This window comes from Thalassophryne amazonica, chromosome 21 (assembly GCF_902500255.1).
Source record: "Thalassophryne amazonica chromosome 21, fThaAma1.1, whole genome shotgun sequence".
NCBI lineage: Eukaryota > Metazoa > Chordata > Actinopteri > Batrachoidiformes > Batrachoididae > Thalassophryne > Thalassophryne amazonica.
In genome coordinates, this window is record NC_047123.1 from 660,132 (window position 1) to 679,094 (window position 18,963).

Genomic DNA, 18,963 nt, shown 5'->3' on the forward strand with positions numbered 1-18,963 from the left:
GGGGGGAGCAGGCTAAATGGGGGGTTTCTGGCATTATTTATTAGTCTAGCTGTGAATTTAAGAAGGGTGACAAAATTTTGTGTTAGGGTTAGGGCTGGCAGAACTGCAGTCCATCACCTTCTCTGCTGCATGGATGATACGCTGCAGTCTGCTTCTGGTCCTTAGCGGTGGCAGCAGCGTACCAGACGTGATGGAAGCACAGATGATGATGAATGCAATGATGGTGAACTTCTACACTGCCATCATTGTTTTTGGCAGGTTGAACTTCCTCTGAAAGTACATCTTCTGTTGTGCTCTCTTGATGAGAGAGCTGATGTTCAGCTCCCACTTGAGATCCTGGGTGATGGTGATCCCCAGGTAGCACAAGGACTCCACAATGATGACTGGGGAGTCACACAGGGTGATGGGGTTGGCCGGGACAGGGTTCTTTCTGAAATCAACAACCATCTCACTGTCTTGAGGGCATTGAGCTCTAGATTGTTCTGTCTGCACCAGAACACCAGGTGGTTGATCTCCCGTCTGCAGGTAGACTCGTCCACATCAGAGTTTAGACCGATGAGGGTTGTATCGCCTGCAAGCTTCACAGACTGGTGACTGGAGGTGTAGCTGTTGGTGTACAGGGAGAAGAGTAGAGGAGAAAGAAGGCAGTGTTGCCAGAACTGATGGACTGTGTGTTGGACACATGCCCTCCCAGCTTCATGTGCTGCCTCCTGTTGGACAGGAAGTCGGTGATCCACATGCATGCCAAGCTGAGAGAGTTTGTCCTGCACCAGGGCCAGCCGAGATGGTCATACTGAAAGCAGAGCTTAAGTCCACAAACAGAATCCTGGTGTAGGTTCCTGGAGAGTCCAGATGCTGGAGGATGAGGTGGAGGGCCGTGTTGACAGTGTCGTCTACTGACCTGGTGGCTTTGTAGGTGAACTGCAGGGGATCCGGGTGAGAGTCAGCGATGGCCTTGAGGTGTGTAAGGACAAGTCGCTTGAAGGTCTTCATCACCACAGAGGTCAGGGTGACGGGTCTGTAGTCATTAAGTCCTGTAGTTCTTTGTCAACGAGCAGCAACACCATCATGAACCAGAAGGATGACAAACAACAAAAGACACAACAGAACAGGTACACGAGCAGCAGCAACAGCAAGTTGTGCACTTCACGGCAACCATCTTGCACTTCAGTGAAAAGTAGAAGTGGAGGGAAAAACTCAAGATGGCATCTTTTGAATTTTAAAACCTCTTTAAACCTCTCAAGCATTGAAACAGAGCTGCTTCTTCATGTGATGTTGATTTCTGTACGTTTATATGAAGATGGGACTTTCCATGACACACCTTCTTTGCTCTGTCCATTGCTAAGTCCAGCTTTGGTTCCCAAATGAATTTAGACACCAAGTTTCTCTTTGTGTTACTCAGAGAAAACAAAGATGAACCACCTGACAGAAAGAGAGATGGAAGAGTTGAAGATGGTGCTGGTGGGTTCCTTACTGTGAGGTGCTGGAAGAGCCACGCTCTCATTATATTTTTGGCCACTTTGGGGAAGATGCCTCGTTTCTTTTGTCGCTTTTTGTCCTGGTCGTCCTCGTCTCCCGTTCCAGGTGAGGCCAGGCTGTTGTCCAGGCCATCTCCTGTGACCAAGGAGGACATCAGAAGAAAGACACACAATTGGACAAATGGAAACTTTCATCTTGATCTAACAGTGATGTGTTCACCTGAATAATGAGCTGGACTAGAATACAAATACGAGGTCTGTTAGAAAACTATCCGACCTTGTTATTTTTTTCAAAAAATATATATGGATTTGAAACATGTGCGCTTACATCAGCCAAGCTTGAACCTTCGTGCGCAGGCGTGAGTTTTTTCACGCCTGTCGGTTGCGTCATTTGCCTGTGGGCAGGCTTTGAGTGAGCACTGATCCAGCCCCCTCGTTGGATTTTCATTGTCAGGGAAATGGCTGAGCGACTGCCGCTTTGCTCCATGAAAATTTTTTCAGAAACTGTGTGAGATAGCCAGGTGGAAACCATTTGGAAGATTCAGACGGCTTTCGGTGAAGATTCTATTGGTGTCACACAGATTAAGGAGCATTACAACCGGATTAAAGACGGCCCACACTGGCGGAGGGTGCGCTGAGCTCCGAGCGGCCATCGACAGGCTGAAACGACCAGATCATTTCCAAAGTGAAGGTTGTGTTGATCCGGGATGTCGTCTGACTACCAGAGAAATGGCAGAAAATGTGGACATCAGCACTTTTGTGGCACATTCCACTGTTACAGGAGATTTTGTAATGAAAGACATACGGAGGAATTTGCGCATCAGGACAGAGCCTCAATGGTGCACAACAAAAAACACCTCCGTGTTGGAAACCATTCGGAAGATTCAGACAGGTTTCAGTGGCTTTTCAGTCAAGTGAGTATCCGAGAAATTGTGTAACAGCTGGGCATGTCACAACATGTCCTGTGAGACTTCCAACACGGAGGTGTTTTTTGTTGTGCACCATGAGCGGCTCCGTCCCGACGTGCGAATTCCTCCGCACGTCTTTCATTACAAAATCTCCTGTAACAGTGGAATGTGCCGCAAAAGTGCTGATGTCCACATTTTCTGCAATTTCTCTAGTAGTCACACGACGTCCCGGATCAACACAGCCTTCACTTTGGAAATGATCTGGTCGTTTCAGCCTGTCGATGGCCACTCGAAGTGCGGCGCGCCCTCCGCCACTGTGGGCCGTCTTTAATCCGGTTGTAATGCTCCTTAATCTGTGTGACGCCCAGAGTATCCTCACCGAAAGCCGTCTGAATCTTTAGAATGGTTTCCACCTGGCTGTCTCTCACAGTTTCTGAAAAAATTTTCATGGAGCAAAGCGGCAGTCGCTCAGCCATTTCCCTGACAATGAAAATCCGATGAGGGGGCTGGACCAGTGCTCACTGAAAGCCTGCCCACAGGCGAATGACGCAACTGACAGGCATGAAAAAACTCACGCATGCACACGAAGGTTCAAGCTTGGCTGATGCAAGCGCACATGATTCAAATCCATATAGTTTTTGAAAAAAATAAAAAGGTCGGAAACATTTCTAACAGACCTCGTATAACTGCACTTTCCACAAAGGACCAGAGCCACTCCAGACCTTCTTTGAGTCTGGGGAGGTATCAGCCACTATTTCTGTGTCATCTGCTGCAGCAGAAGCATCGCAGAAGTGGACAAGAAGAGATTGGACAAGCTAATACACTGCATCCAGAAAGTATTCACAAGGCTTCACTTTTTCCACATTTTGTTGTGTTACAGCCTTATGCCAAAATGGATGAAATAAATTTTTTCCCTCAAAATTCTACTCACAGCACCCCATAATTACAACATGAATAAAGTTTTTATATATAATTTCTGCAAATTCATCAAAAATGAAAACCTAAGAAATCCCACATCCATAAATATTCACAGTCTTTGTTCAGTACTTTGTTGATGTACCTTTGGCAGCAATTCCAGCCTCAACTCTTCTTGAATATGATGTCACACGCTTGGTGCACCTATCTTTGTACAGTTTGGTCCATTCCTCTTTGCAGCACCTCTCAAGCTCCATCAGGTTGGATGTGGAGCGTCGGTGCACAGACATTTTCAGATCTCTCCAGAGATGTTCAGTCAGATTCAGGTCTGGACTCTGGCTGGACCACTCAAGGACATTCACAGAGTTGTCCTGAAGACACTCCTTTGATATCTTGGCTGTGTGCTTAGGGTCATTCTTCTGCTGAAAGATGAACCGTCGCCCCAGTCTGAGGTCCAGAGCGCTCTGGAGCAGGTTTTCATCCAGGATGTCTCTGTACATTGCTGCATTCATCTTTCCCTCAATCCTGACTAGTCTCCCAGTTCCTGCTGCTGAAAAACATCCCCACAGCATGATGCTGCCACCACCATGCTTCACTGTAGGGATGGTGCCTGGTTTCTTCCAAACATGATGCCAAAGAGTTCAGTCTTTGTCTCACCACACCAGAGAATTTTGTTTCTCCTGGTCTGAGAGTCCTTCAGGTGCCTTTTGTCAAACTCCAGGTGGGCTGCCATGTGCTTTTTACTAAGGAGTGGCTTCTGTCTGGCCACTCTACCATACCACTCTACCAACCATCTCTGGTGGTAGATGGTTGTCCTTCTGGAAGGTTCTCCTCTCTCCACAGAGGAATGCTGGAGCTCTGACAGAGTGACCACTGGGTTCTTGGTCACCTCTCTCCTTCTCTCCTGATCGCTCAGTGTAGATGGGCGTCCAGCTCTAGGAAGAGTCCTGGTGGATCTGAACTTCTTCCATTTACAGATGATGGAGGCCACTGTGCTCACTGGGACCTTCAAAGCATCAGAAATGTTTCTGTACCCTTCCCCAGATTTGTGCCCTATTCCAAAATAGATAAAATTATTTTTTTTTTCTCCTCAAACGTCTACACACAATGCTGCATAAAGACAATGTGGAAAAAGTTTTTTATTAGATTTTTGCATATTTATTAAAAATAAAAAACAAAAGCAAATTTAAAAAAAATCACATGGACATAAGTCAATCAATCAATTTTTTTATATAGCGCCAAATCACAACAAACAGTTGCCCCAAGGCGCTTTACATAAGTATTCACAGCCTTAAGCATGAAGCTCTAAATTACAGCTGCAACTATCGATTATTTTAGTAATGGATTATTCGTTAGTTTAAATGATTAGTATATGTTAGTTTAATATCAAATTAGTATCAAATTAGTATATACATATCAAATTAGTATATGTTAGTTTAAATGAGTCAACACCCCCGAGTCATACTAACTGTCAGAACGCTCGTAGCACGGGCCGAGGGGGAGGATTATCAGCAAATTTCCATTCCAGCTTATTAATTAATCAAAAACCCAGACAGAGCTTTAATTCATTTGAAAGCTTGACTCTTAGTCTTGTCCATCCAAATTGGAAGTCCCAAAAACCAGTTTTATTTGTTGTTATCTATCATCCATCTGGTCGTTACTATGAGTTTCTCTGTGAATTTTCGTCTGACTTAGTGCTTAGCTCAGATAAGATAATTATAGTGGGCGATTTTAACATCCACACAGATGCTGAGAATAACAGCCTCAACACTGCATTTAATCTATTGTTAGACTTGATTGGCTTTGCTCAAAATGTAAATGAGTCCACCCACCACTTTAACCATACTTTAGATCTTGTTCTGACTTATGGTATGGAAATTGAAGACTTAACAGTATTCCCTGAAAACCCCCTTCTGTCTGATCATTTCTTAATAACATTTACATTTACTTTAATGGACTACCCAGCAGTGGGGAATAAGTTTCATTACAGTAGAAGTCTTTCGGAAAGCGCTGTAACTAGGTTTAAGGATATGATTCCTTCTTTATGTTCTCTAATGCCATATACCAACACAGTGCAGAGTAGCTACCTAAACTCTGTGAGTGAGATAGAGTATCTCGTCAATAGTTTTACATCCTCATTGAAGACAACTTTGGATGCTGTAGCTCCTCTGAAAAAGAGAGCTTTAAATCAGAAGTGCCTGACTCCGTGGTATAACTCACAAACTCGCAGCTTAAAGCAGATAACCCGTAAGTTGGAGAGGAAATGGCGTCTCACTAATTTAGAAGATCTTCACTTAGCCTGGAAAAAGAGTCTGTTGCTCTATAAAAAAGCCCTCCATAAAGCTAGGACATCTTACTACTCATCACTAATTGCAGAAAATAAGAACAACCCCAGGTTTCTTTTCAACACTGTAGCCAGGCTGACAAAGAGTCAGAGCTCTATTGAGCCGAGTATTCCTTTAACTTTAACTAGTAATGACTTCATGACTTTATTTGCTAATAAAATTTTAACTATTAGAGAAAAAATTACTCATAACCATCCCAAAGACATATCGTTCTCTTTGGCTGCTTTCAGTAATGCTGGTATTTGGTTAGACTCTTTCTCTCCGATTGTTCTGTCTGAGTTATTTTCATTAGTTACTTCCTCCAAACCATCAAACTCATCTCTGTGCTTGTTCTGTTAGACCTCAGTGCTGCTTTTGATACTGTTGACCATAAAATTTTATTACAGAGATTAGAGCATGCCATAGGTATTAAAGGCACTGTGCTGCGGTGGTTTGAATCATATTTATCTAATAGATTACAATTTGTTCATGTAAATGGGGAATCTTCTTCACAGACTAAGGTTAATTATGGAGTTCCACAAGGTTCTGTGCTAGGACCAATTTTATTCACTTTACACATGCTTCCCTTAGGCAGTATTATTAGACAGCATTGCTTAAATTTTCATTGTTACGCAGATGATACCCAGCTTTATCTATCCATGAAGCCAGAGGACACACACCAATTAGCTAAACTGCAGGATTGTCTTACAGACATAAAGACATGGATGACCTCTAATTTCCTGCTTTTAAACTCAGATAAAACTGAAGTTATTGTACTTGGCCCCACAAATCTTAGAAACATGGTGTCTAACCAGATCCTTACTCTGGATGGCATTACCCTGACCTCTAGTAATACTGTGAGAAATCTTGGAGTCATTTTTGATCAGGATATGTCATTCAAAGCGCATATTAAACAAATATGTAGGACTGCTTTTTTGCATTTACGCAATATCTCTAAAATTAGAAAGGTCTTGTCTCAGAGTGATGCTGAAAAACTAATTCATGCATTTAGGTTTACTTGTAGTTCCTAGGGTTTGTAAGAGTAGAATGGGAGGCAGAGCCTTCAGCTTTCAGGCTCCTCTCCTGTGGAACCAGCTCCCAATTCGGATCAGGGAGACAGACACCCTCTCTACTTTTAAGATTAGGCTTAAAACTTTCCTTTTTGCTAAAGCTTATAGTTAGGGCTGGATCAGGTGACCCTGAACCATCCCTTAGTTATGCTGCTATAGACTTAGACTGCTGGGGGGGTTCCCATGATGCACTGAGTGTTTCTTTCTCTTTTTGCTCTGTATGCACCACTCTGCATTTAATCATTAGTGATTGATCTCTGCTCTCTTCCACAGCATGTCTTTTTCCTGATTCTCTCCCTTCAGCCCCAACCAGTCCTAGCAGAAGACTGCCCCTCCCTGGGCCTGGTTCTGCTGGGGGTTTCTTCCTGTTAAAAGGGAGTTTTCCTTCCCACTGTCACCAAGTGCTTGCTCACAGGGGGTCGTTTTGACCTTTGGGGTTTTTCTGTAATTATTGTATGGCTTTTGCCTTACAATATAAAGCGCCTTGGGGCAACTCTTTGTTGTGATTTGGCGCTATATAAATAAAATTGATTTGATTTGATATTCTATCGATTATTCTGGCGATTAATCAAGTAATCGGATAAAAAGTACTTTTGCCTTTTTAAGCAACATCAGTAGTCCAGGGCTGTCCCTAAACAATGGCACAATGTCTTTTGCGCCAAAATCTTAGTAAATCAGAAGAGACACGCACATCCAAAATGTGTACAAAAAAAGGTGTTCTGGATCAAAAAAGAGACAAGTATCAAAGCAAAAATCCAAAACAACCTGAGCGCTTCCATGCAAAAAGCTTTATTTGGACACAAATAACAAAATAGCTGCACCACAATCTTGACATTTGGCTGAAATGGTGATGGGATGTGGTTTCTGTTTTGTTTTTTCCCCAACTTGTAAAATTTAACCTTTTTTTGTTTTTTTTAAGGTTGGGGGACTGGGTCCCTGGGTGATTTTTTTGTTTTGTTTTTACTCCTTTCTCTGCGATTCAGCAGATGCCAGAAGGTTGCATAGATTGGATGGTGGACACATACCCTGAGGTATCTATCACGAATGTGGAGTGTAATCACAGGAGTACTGCTGCCTCTGGGAGACTTATGACCAAGATACTTTCAGCAGCACAGTGGGTTGACAAACAGCTGAAGAAGTCTCTGAGGAGTAGAGCATTCAAGACTTCCCTCATACAAGAACTGTCTTGTTGCAGGAATGGTCAGGCAAAGAATATGACAGCTGACTCGATAGACCGGAGCAGTGCAGCAAACTTTAAATCTAAGGGCTTTTGGAAATCAGCCCCAAGACTAATAATGACAACAGAAACTACCCAAATGACCCTTGTCAAAAGTTTACATACCCTGCTGATTTTGGCCTGATAACATGCACACAAGTTGATGCAAATGGGTTTGAATGGTTATAAAAAGTAACCATCCTCACCTGTGATCTGTTTGCTTGTAATCAATGTGTGTGTATGAAAGGTCAATGAGTTTCTGGGCTCCTGACAGACCCTTGTATCTTTCATCCAGTGCTGCACTGAAGTTTCTGGTTTCTGAGTCATAGGGAAAGCAAAAGAATTGTCAAAGAAAAGGTAATTAAATTGTATAAAACAGGAAATGGATATACAAAGATATCCAAGGGACTGAGAATGCCAATCAGCAGTGTTCAAACTCTAATTAAGAAGTGGAAACTAAGGGATTTTGTTGGAACCAAACCACAGTCAGGTAGACCAACACAAATTTCAGCAACAACTGCCAGAAAAATTGTTTGGGATGCAAAGAAAAACCCACAAATAACTTCAACTGAAATACAGGACTCTGAAAAAAAGTGGTGTGGCTGTTTCAAGATGCACAATAAGGAGGCACTTGAAGAAAAATAGGCTGCATGGTTGAGTTGCCAGAATAAAGCCATTACTACACAAATGTCACAAAGTATCCCACTTACTACGCCAAACAGCACAGAGAACAAACTCATTTGGAGTGATGAGACAAAGTTGAACTTTTTGGCCACAACCATACACATTACATTTGGGGTGGAGTCCACAAGTAAGTACAACCCCAATTCCAGTGAAGTTGGGACGATGTGTAAAATGTAAATAAAAACAGAATACAATGATTTTCAAATCCTCTTCAACCTATAATCAACTGAATACACCACAAAGACAAGATTAATGTTCAAACTGATAAAGTTTATTGTACTAAGAACTGGGGGATGTAAACTTTTGTTCAAGGTCATTTTGGTAATTTCTGTTGTCATTACGATTTAAAAAGTGGCTTCACCCAACCACTAACTATGAGTGAAAAAACGTTTTGTGTTATTGTTCAACAACCATATGGTCTGCTGAATCCTGGAAGCTTCCAGTGTGATTTCTGCAGTGACTCTGCTGTGAACCAAGGCAGGAGGCTGCCTTAAAGATGAAACTTCCATCTCTGCACACCCATGGCACCAGGGGTGTTGAGCTCTTTCTGCCTCTCAGCCATTAATTGTGCATCAGCTGAGATCATTTATTTGGGATTTTTTTTTGCCCTCAGGGCACAGAAGTCTTGAAAGCCTGCCTCGAGGGCATGTGAATAATGCATCTGAGAGACTCCTCCCCTGAGGCGGGACAGGATCCCTACTTTTCTCAGGATTTGCCCGAGCATGTCCGTTTGTTTTTAGAGACACATCAATCAGAGGTGCCAAAATGAGCCGGATTCATGCAGAAATACTTCAACCAATGAATTCTGGCATTAAAACAGGATTTGTTCTTAAGTTGGAGGCTCAGAGTTGGAGAAGCTTTGATGGATGGGATCCAGCTCCACAGGACTTGCGCTTAGTTTTTTACTGTGTACTTACACCACATCAGACTTTACATATGAAGATCCCATTAAACAGAAGAAAAGGTTTTATTTTGTTCAGCCAATGATCACAAATGCTGTAAGAAGAGTATTTTATTCAGAAGAGTGAGAACGAAGGTGGAATTTAACAGAAGAACAACCGCTTTATAACTGATTCATTTGTTTAGCTTGGTTAATATTTCAAATATATTCAGTATACCTTTATGTAGGTCTGTGAGCAGTTAAACAGTGACAAGAAACCAGATCATGTCTAGGTTTGAGTCTCCCACGTGCCTTCTGGCAAAATGTATCTAAATTTCATGTCTTCCTTACTTCCTTCTGTGTTCCACCAGGAAACTGTCAAACAAAATTCAGAATCATAAAACTCTGTAACTCTGTTGGAGTTGCCTGGATGGCTTTCCTAGTCTCTTAAGCCTTCAGCAATGAGGCCAACAACTCCCAACTTCAACCCCCCATATTTTATAAATTCCTTTTCTATAACCATTTATTCCTGCTAAGGATCATGGGGTCATGTTAAGGGGCATGTGGAGCTGAAGCTTATCCCAGCAGTCACTGGGCAAGAGGCGGGGTTCACCCTGGACAGGACGCCAGTCTGTCATGGGTCACATACAGACAAACACAGTGACACCTACAGTCGGTCTGGAGTCACCGAACCGCAAGTCTGTGGAAGTGGGCGGAGCCGGGCGAACTTACATGAACCTATGTGAACCTATGTGAACACGGGGAGCACATGTACACTCTACACAGAAAGGACCAAGTGGGAATCAATCCCACAACCTTCATGCTGTGAGGCAGCAGTGCTACCCACTAAGCCACCGTGGAGCCATTTTATTTTATTCTGCTGCATTTTCTACTTTTGGTTACTTTACTATTCTTGTAAAATGTATGAAATTTAGAAAATTTGAATTTATAGAAAAACTTGCAAAACAAAAAAGAAAACTTAAAATAGGAAGAATTTATGAAAGGAAAAACTGAAAGAAAGAAGTGGTGATGCATGAAACAAAGAAAAAGAGTGATGTGGCCTAATTCTACTGAAGGAATCCTGTTTGCTGGGTGCTGACACTCCTCCTTTCATCATCCCTCGTTCCTCCCCTGCAGAGAAGGCGAGGCCCCGAGGCCACGTCCTGCACAACACTAATCGTTTCTGACTCCTCTTCAACTCCACAGCCAGCCTGACCAGCGTGTTTCCTACACACGCACACACATGCGCATGCATACATACGCACAGACACACACACCGACATGTGCGTGCACACACACACACACACACACATGCGCCAACAGTTTTTTAGTGTTTGTCACTTCTGGTGGAGGAGGGGGTGGATTCTCTCATTAACAAAATTTTCTTTCCATTGAACGAACAAAAACCACTCATTATTTGTTTTATATAACACCTAAAATAGATCCTTGTCATTTGATATTTTATTAATTTATAAACAAGAGAAAAGGGACGTACAGTACATTTTGGTGCATCACTGGTTCCTTTGATGTCAAGAGGTACCAAACAGTCCAAAACAAACTTAAATATCAGTCCAATCCAAAACTGTTCTCAGTCAATTTGCAAAAACAGTCAGATAGTTCAAAAACAATCCTGACCATGTTGTCCATCGCTGATGACGTGCACTGACTTCTTTGTGTACAGACTGCCGTCTGCTTTTCTCAGTCCAGCAAAAATTTGTGACAGAAATGTGTTGAGCTCTTCACCTGACAGCGGTTCTACAATAGCTAGAGATGTCATGTTTTGTTTTGTCTTTTGTGCTAGAAGAATGAATGACCAGCGTCAGTAAGCTGTTAAGCGCCGTCATCACTAGTGTGCGTGTGCACACTATTCTTAGAATTCTTAGACATTTCTTAGACTTTTCCCTTGGTAATGGCCCCTTCACACATAGTGCGAAGTTTGGACGGTGTCTGGACAAAAACAGCAAAACAGCGTGAAACAATTATTGTGAAATTAACGCACCATGAAGCATCGCGGAGACGAACCTGGTGCGAGAGTTCGTGCACACACCGGTGTCTTTTGGGCAGGAACACACAGTGCCAGCTGTGGTACATCACACTGCTTATGTAGAGGAAATATAAAAAACCAGCCGGTACCTGTGGGACCACATCGCGCCGCTTATGTGGAATATATAAAGGTGCGTTTACACATAAGCAAGACATGTTACAAATGTCATTTTTCTGTCATTCATGACACATTCCTGACATTCTTAATCTGAATAGGTTTCTTAATAGTGCGTGTTGGTGCGTGATATTCTTGATATTCGTGGAGAATGTTTTTGCCTGTCAAAAAATCTTCCACGAATGTCACACAACACCCTCATTTCGTCTCACGTCGTGGAGGTCGCAACTGAGCGTATTGATCCATCTTGATGAGTATTGATCCTTAATAGAACGTGACAACATTCGTAGTGGTTCATGAGATGGTTCTTGGAGACCAAACTGTCACGCATTATTACGAAGTGACACGGAACTGTCAAGTTTTGACACGGCTTTTTTTGCCAGCTTGCACTCGGCCGAGACGGACGCACTTTTCTCTTCTCCCTCCCTCCTTATCTTTCCTGCTTCTGTGGCGTGTTGTCTGTGAGGCTGCAGCTTTGCTCTTCTGGAAAATGACTAAAATGGATCTGTTAAAGTGGTCTCTGAACGCAATTTACACTATTTTTTCTACAAGACATTCGGGGGCGGAGGACCCGACCTGTCCTGCCGGGACGCATGCGATGGGTTACGTGATGGACTCGTGGAGGAGATGGCATGCTTTCTGTGGAAGACATCGAAGATGTGTACATATTCGGCTTGGTGGTGACCGGCTTTCTGATGTGTGGAGCGGGCACTATGCTGGTCTACCGGAAAATCAAGAAAGTGGAAGCAGCTTTGATTGGTCCTTCTAGGCTGCCCTACATGATTGATTCTATTGGGAAGGCAGTGGCTGCGCAGTCGGCGGGGGTTAACCGCGCGTTGGAAAATATCTCGAATAGAATTGCAGCCCTGGAAACCCGCTCTGACCGTCTGTGAAGACCACATTCTACATTCAGATGCATTGAGAGCCACTCTGTTCTCAGAACTGTGGAATCTTTCAGGCGTCTGCTAATCTGGCTATTCATTTGGCTTCCCCAAATACAGCTGCACTGCAAGGTCGCTGTGATAAAACCGCCTCAGAAGATCAACACTTAAGCCTCGCTACCTGGTCTTCCCCCCTCCCCTCAGCTTCTCCAGCTCTGACGTTGACTGTGTTAGAACTGTTCAGGACTGCTCAGACTGTGCAGGGCTGCCCCCTCCCCCTCCAGGATTGTTGGACAAGGCCGTTGACGGCGCCAAACAGGCTGCCTCCAGAGTGTTCTGATAAATCTCGGTTGTCGTCCTGTGTCCTTGTTTTTGTCTATGTGATTATTGTTTTTCTGTGCTGATGGGGATTTTTTTCTTCATTGCCGCTGTGTAATGCAGCAGCTATGAGGGTTTTTTTTTTTTTCTCCTTTTCCCTCGTGTTCATATATATGTTTTATGTACCGGGCCAGCCTATGTGTTGTGTGTTGTGTGTGTGTTGTTTGTTATGGGTCGGTGTTGGTTTGCTCAGCCCTGCTGTTGACCAAGGCAGGGATGTACATCTGGAGCTGGTCCCCGGGCGCCTAATGGTGACCTCTGCTCCTACTGGCAATTAGGATGGGTTAAATGCAGTAGACACATTTCACTGTGCAGGGAACATGTTCTTCTGTGCATATGACAATAAATTTTTTTTGAATCCTTGAATCCTTTGAATCCTTTGACTTGTAACACGGTGTCACATTTCACTGCGCTCCACGACGAATCAGTTTTCTGTCACGTGCGCACAATTAAACTCGGCTCCAAGTGTCATTCCACAGTTCCTGCTGAAGCTCCTCAGGATGCTCCTGCAGGTGTTCCACCTGCTGTTGTAACCGATGAGCGGGAGAACGAGTCTGAGCAACCAGAGGAGCAAGAGGAGACTCACATGCAGCCAGACATCTCTGCACCTCCTCCAGTCCGGCGGAGGAAGAAGCGTGCGCACAATTAAACCCTGCTACACCACATTCAGTTTGATTGCTGACACCAAGTCGGCTAAAAGACTAATTTCAGTGCTCTTCAGCGCGCTCCTGCAGGTGTTCCACCTGCTGCATGTGCCTGATGTTTGGGAAAATGCGCGAGATGAGAGCCGCATGACGCGACACATCTGGCTCTGTCCATCTCCTCCTTTCTGCACCACTCCATGGCACAGAGCCCAATTACACATGCAGTCACAAAGTTCTTCTGAAAAACTGGAGCGATCTGAATTCGGTTGGATGAATATGGGTGTGTGTGTGTGGAGACAATTCACCTCGTTCACAATGTGACAGAACTTAACGATGCGCTGTTATGCGCAATAGCGCGCAACAACACGGAACACTGTTCTTGACCGTGCGTAATGGTTCCTGATAATTCTCCAGCAACAGGTGCCATTAATCGTAACGTGTGGTAACAGGTTGCAACAGTTCCTGAGGACACCTGACGCCTCTGCCCCGAATCATCACATTCGTGATCAGCGGCCAAGAATGTGTACTTACTTCGTGGCTTTCGTGACTTGTCGTCGTTATGTGCAAACGCAGCATAAAGAAATGAAACCAGCCGGTACCTGTGGGACCACATCGCGCCGCTTATGTGGAATATAAAAAAAATGAAACCAGCGGTACCTGTGGGACCACATCATGCCGCTTATGTGGAATATAAAAAAAATATATGTGGAATATAAAAAAATGAAATCAGCGGTACCTGTGGGACCACATCATGCCGCTTATGTGGAATATAAAAAAAATATATGTGGAATATAAAAAAAATGAATCCAGCGGTACCTGCGGGACCACATCGCGCCACTTATGTGGAATATAAAAAAAAGAAACCAGCGGTACCTGTGGGACCACATCACACCGCTTATGTGGAATATTAAAAAAATGAAACCAGCGGTACCTGTGGGACCACATCATGCCGCTTATGTGGAATATAAAAAAAATATATGTGGAATATAAAAAAAATGAAACCTGCTGGTACCTGTGGGCCCACATCGCGCCACTTATGTGGAATATAAAAAAATATATATGTGGAATATAAAAAAAATGAAACCAGCTGGTACCTGTGGGACCACATCATGCCGCTTATGTGGAATATAAAAAAAAATATGTGGAATATAAAAAAATGAAACCAGCTGGTACCTGTGGGACCACATCATGCCGCTTATGTGGAATATAAAAAATATATATGTGGAATATAAAAAAAATGAAACCAGCTGTACCTGTGGGACCACATCGCGCCGCTTATGTGGAATATAAAAAAAATATATATCTGGAATATAAAAAAAATGAAACCGGCCGGTACCTGTGGGACCACATTGCACCACTTATGTGGAATATAAAAAAAAAAATGAAACCAGCGGTACCTGCGGGACCACATCGTGCCGCTTATGTGGAATATAAAAAAAACAAATATGTGGACTATAAAAAAAATGAAACCAGCCGGTACCTATGGGACCACATTGCGCCGCTTATGTGGAATATAAAAAAAACAAATATGTGGAATATAAAAAAAAATGAAACCAGCGGTACCTGCGGGACCACATCGCGCCGCTTATGTGGAATATAAAAAAAACAAATATGTGGAATATAAAAAAAATGAAACCAGCCGGTACCTATGGGACCACATCGCGCCGCTTATGTGGAATATATAAAAAAAAATGAAACCAGCCGGTTCCTGTGGGACCACATCGCGCCGCTTATGTGGAATACAAAAAAATGAAACCAGCGGTACCTGTGGGATCACATTGCGCCACTTATGTGGAATATAAAAAAAAATGAAACCAGCGGTACCTGTGGGACCACATCGCGCCGCTTATGTGGAATATAAAAAAAAAAAAAAAAGAAACCAGCCGGTACCCGTAGGACCACATTGCGCCGCTTATGTGGAATATAAAAAAAATGAAACCAGCCGGTACCTGTGGGACCACATCGCTCCGCTTATGTGGAAAAAAAAAAAAAAAAAAATGAAACAAGCCGGTACCCATAGGACCACATCGTGCTGCTTATGTGGAATATAAAAAAAAGAAACCAACCGGTACCTGTGGGACCACATCACACCGCTTGTGTGGAATATAAAAAAAAAATGAAACCAGCCGGTACCTGTGGGACCACATCGCTCCGCTTATGTGGAAAAAAAAAAAAAAAAAAATGAAACAAGCCGGTACCCATAGGACCACATCGTGCTGCTTATGTGGAATATAAAAAAAAGAAACCAACCGGTACCTGTGGGACCACATCACGCCGCTTGTGTGGAATATAAAAAAAAAATGAAACCAGCCGGTACCTGTGGGACCACATCGCGCCGCTTATGTGGAAAATTTAAAAAAAAAAGAAACAGACCTGTCAGACCTGGCAGGCCCAAACGTATCATGAGGGTCTGCTGGGAACGACTGGCGGAACCCTCTGTCAGGGAGGTCTTCAACTCCCACCTCTGGGAGAGCTTCTCCCAGATCCCAGGGGAGGTTGGAGACATGGAGTCCGAGTGGACCATGTTCTCCACCTCCATTGTTGATGCGTCGCTCGTAGCTGTGGTCGCAAGGTCTCTGGTGCCTGTTCCAGCGGCAATCCCCGAACCCGGTGGTGGACACCGGAAGTAAGGGATGCCGTCAAGCTGAAGAAGGAGTCCTACTTATCTTTGTTGGTAGGTGGGACCCCAGAGGTAGCTGACAGGTACCGGCAGGCCAAGCGTGCTGCAGCCCGTGCGGTCGCAGAGGCAAAAACTCGGGTCTGGGAGGAGTTCGGGGAGGCTATGGAGGAGGACTATCGGTCGGCCTCGAAGAGATTCTGGCAAACTGTCCGACGCCTCAGGAGGCGGAAGCAGCTCTCCACCGGCACTGTTTACGGTGCAGGTGGGGAGCTGTTGACCCTGACTGGGGATGTTGTTGGGCGGTGGAAGGAGTACTTCGAGGATCTCCTCAATCCCATCGTCACGTCTTCCGAAGAGGAGGCAGAGACTGGGGACCCAGAGGCGGACTCATCCATTACCCAGGCAGAAGTCACCAAGGTGGTTAGAAAGCTCCTCGGTGGCAAGGCTCCTGGGGTGGATGAAATCCGTCCTGAGTACCTTAAGTCTTTGGATGTTGTGGGACTGTCTTGGCTGACACGCCTCTGCAACATCGCATGGCGACTGGGGACAGTGCCTCTGGACTGGCAGACCGGGGTGGTGGTCCCTTTGTTTAAGAAGGGGGACCAGAGGGTGTGTTCCAACTATAGGGGGATCACACTCCTCAGCCTCCCCGGTAAGGTCTATTCCAGAGTACTGGAGAGGAGAATTCGACCGATGGTCGAACCTCGGATTCAGGAGGAGCAGTGTGGTTTTTGTCCTGGTCGCAGCACACTGGACCAGCTCTACACGCTCCATCGGGTGCTTGAGGGTTCATGGGAGTTCGCCTAACCAGTCCACATGTGTTTTGTGGATCTGGAGAAGGCGTTTGACCGTGTCCCTCGGGGCACCCTGTGGGGAGTGCTCTGGGAGTACGGGGTCCTTTGCTAAGGGGTATCCAGTCCCTGTACGACCGCAGCAGGAGCTTGGTTCGCATTGCCGGTAGTAAGTCAAACCTGTTTCCAGTGCACGTTGGCCTCCGCCAGGGCTGCCCTTTGTCACCGGTTATGTTCATTATTTTTATGGACAGAATTTCTAGGCGCAGCCAGGGTGTAGAGGGGATCTGGTTTGGAAACCACAGAATCTCGTCTCTGCGGTTTGCGGAAGATGTGGTTCTGTTGGCTTCGTCAAATCAGGACCTTCAGCATGCACTGGGGCGGTTTGCAGCCGAGTGTGAGGCCTAAGGGATGAAAATCAGCACCTCCAAATCCGAGGTCATGGTTCTCGACCGGAAAAAGGTGCTTTACCCTCTTCAGGTCGGTGGAGTGTCCTTGTCTCAAGTGGAGGAGTTTAAGTATCTTGTCTTGTTCACAAGTGAGGGACGGATGGAGCGTGAGATCGATAGACGGATCGGCGCAGCGTCTGCAGTGATGCGGTCGCTGTATTGGACCGTCGTGATGAAGGGAGAGCTGAGTAGGGGGGCAAAGCTCTCGATTTACCGATCGATCTACTTTCCGATCCTCACCTATGGTCATGAGATTTGGCTCATGACTGAAAGAACGAGATCGCAAGTACAAGCGGCCGAGATGAGTTTCCTCCGTAGGATGGCTGGGCGCTCCCTTAGAGATAGGGTGAGGAGCTCGGTCACTCGGGAGGAGCTCGGAGTCGAGCCGCTGCTCCTCCACGTCGAAAGGAGTCAGTTGAGGTGGCTCGGGCATCTTTTCCGGATGCCCCCTGGACGCCTCGCTGGAGAGGTGTTCAGCGCACGTCCCATTGGGAGGAGGCCCCGGGGAAGACCCAGGACACACTGGAAGGATTACATCTCTCGGCTGGCTTGGGAACGCCTTGGGGTTCCCCCGGAGGAGGTGGGGCAGGTGTGTGTGGATCGGGAGGTCTGGGCGGCTTTGCTTGAGCTGCTGCCCCCGCGACCCGAATCCGGATAAAGTGGGAGAAAATGGATGGATGGATGGATGGATGAAACAAGCCGGTACCCATAGGACCACATCGCGCTGCTTATGTGGAATATAAAAAAAAGAAACCAGCCGGTACCTGTGGGACCACATCGCGCCGCTTATGTGGAATATATAAAACATGAAACCAGCCGGTACCTGTGGGACCACATCGCGCCACTTATGTGGAATATATAAAAAAAAAAATGAAACCAGACGGTACCTGTGGGACCACATCACGCCGCTTATGTGGAATATATAAAACATGAAACCAGCCAGTACCTGTGGGACCACATTGCTCTGCTTATGTGGAAAATAAAAAAAAAAATGAAACAAGCCAGTACCCGTAGGACCACATCGCGCCACTTGTGTGGAATATAAAAAAAAACATGAAACCAGCCGGTACCTGTGGGACCACATCGCGCCGCTTATGTGGAATATAAAAAACATGAAACCAGCCGGTACCTGTGGGACCACATTGCTCTGCTTATGTGGAAAATAAAAAAAAAAATGAAACAAGCCGGTACCCGTAGGACCACATCGCGCTGCTTATGTGGAATATAAAAAAAAGAAACCTGCCGGTACCTGTGGGACCACATCGCGCCGCTTATGTGGAATATATAAAACATGAAACCAGCCGGTACCTGTGGGACCACATTACTCTGCTTATGTGGAAAATAAAAAAAAAATTAAACAAGCCGGTACCCGTAGGACCACATCGCGCTGCTTATGTGGAATATAAAAAAAAAGAAACCAGCCGGTACCTGTGGGACCACATCGCGCCGCTTATGTGGAATATATAAAACATGAAACCAGCCGGCACCTGTAGGACCACATCGCGCCGCTTATGTGGAATATATATATATATATATATATATATATATATATATATATATATATATA

General features: G+C 44.9%; 1 protein-coding gene across 1 annotated transcript in view; it reads right to left on the reverse strand.

The window, feature by feature from the left end:
- Window positions 1–696: 696 nt before the first annotated feature.
- The window catches only part of mcm9 (minichromosome maintenance 9 homologous recombination repair factor), a 59,797-nt gene continuing 41,530 nt past the window's right edge, over window positions 697–18,963 (reverse strand). Inside the window, exons 14-16 of the mRNA XM_034162787.1 lie at window positions 10,547–10,702; window positions 1,475–1,614; window positions 697–987 (exon numbers count right to left, since the gene is read on the reverse strand). Of these exons, the coding sequence (XP_034018678.1) occupies window positions 697–987; window positions 1,475–1,614; window positions 10,547–10,702 (587 nt within the window). The remainder of the gene's footprint in view (window positions 988–1,474; window positions 1,615–10,546; window positions 10,703–18,963) is intronic.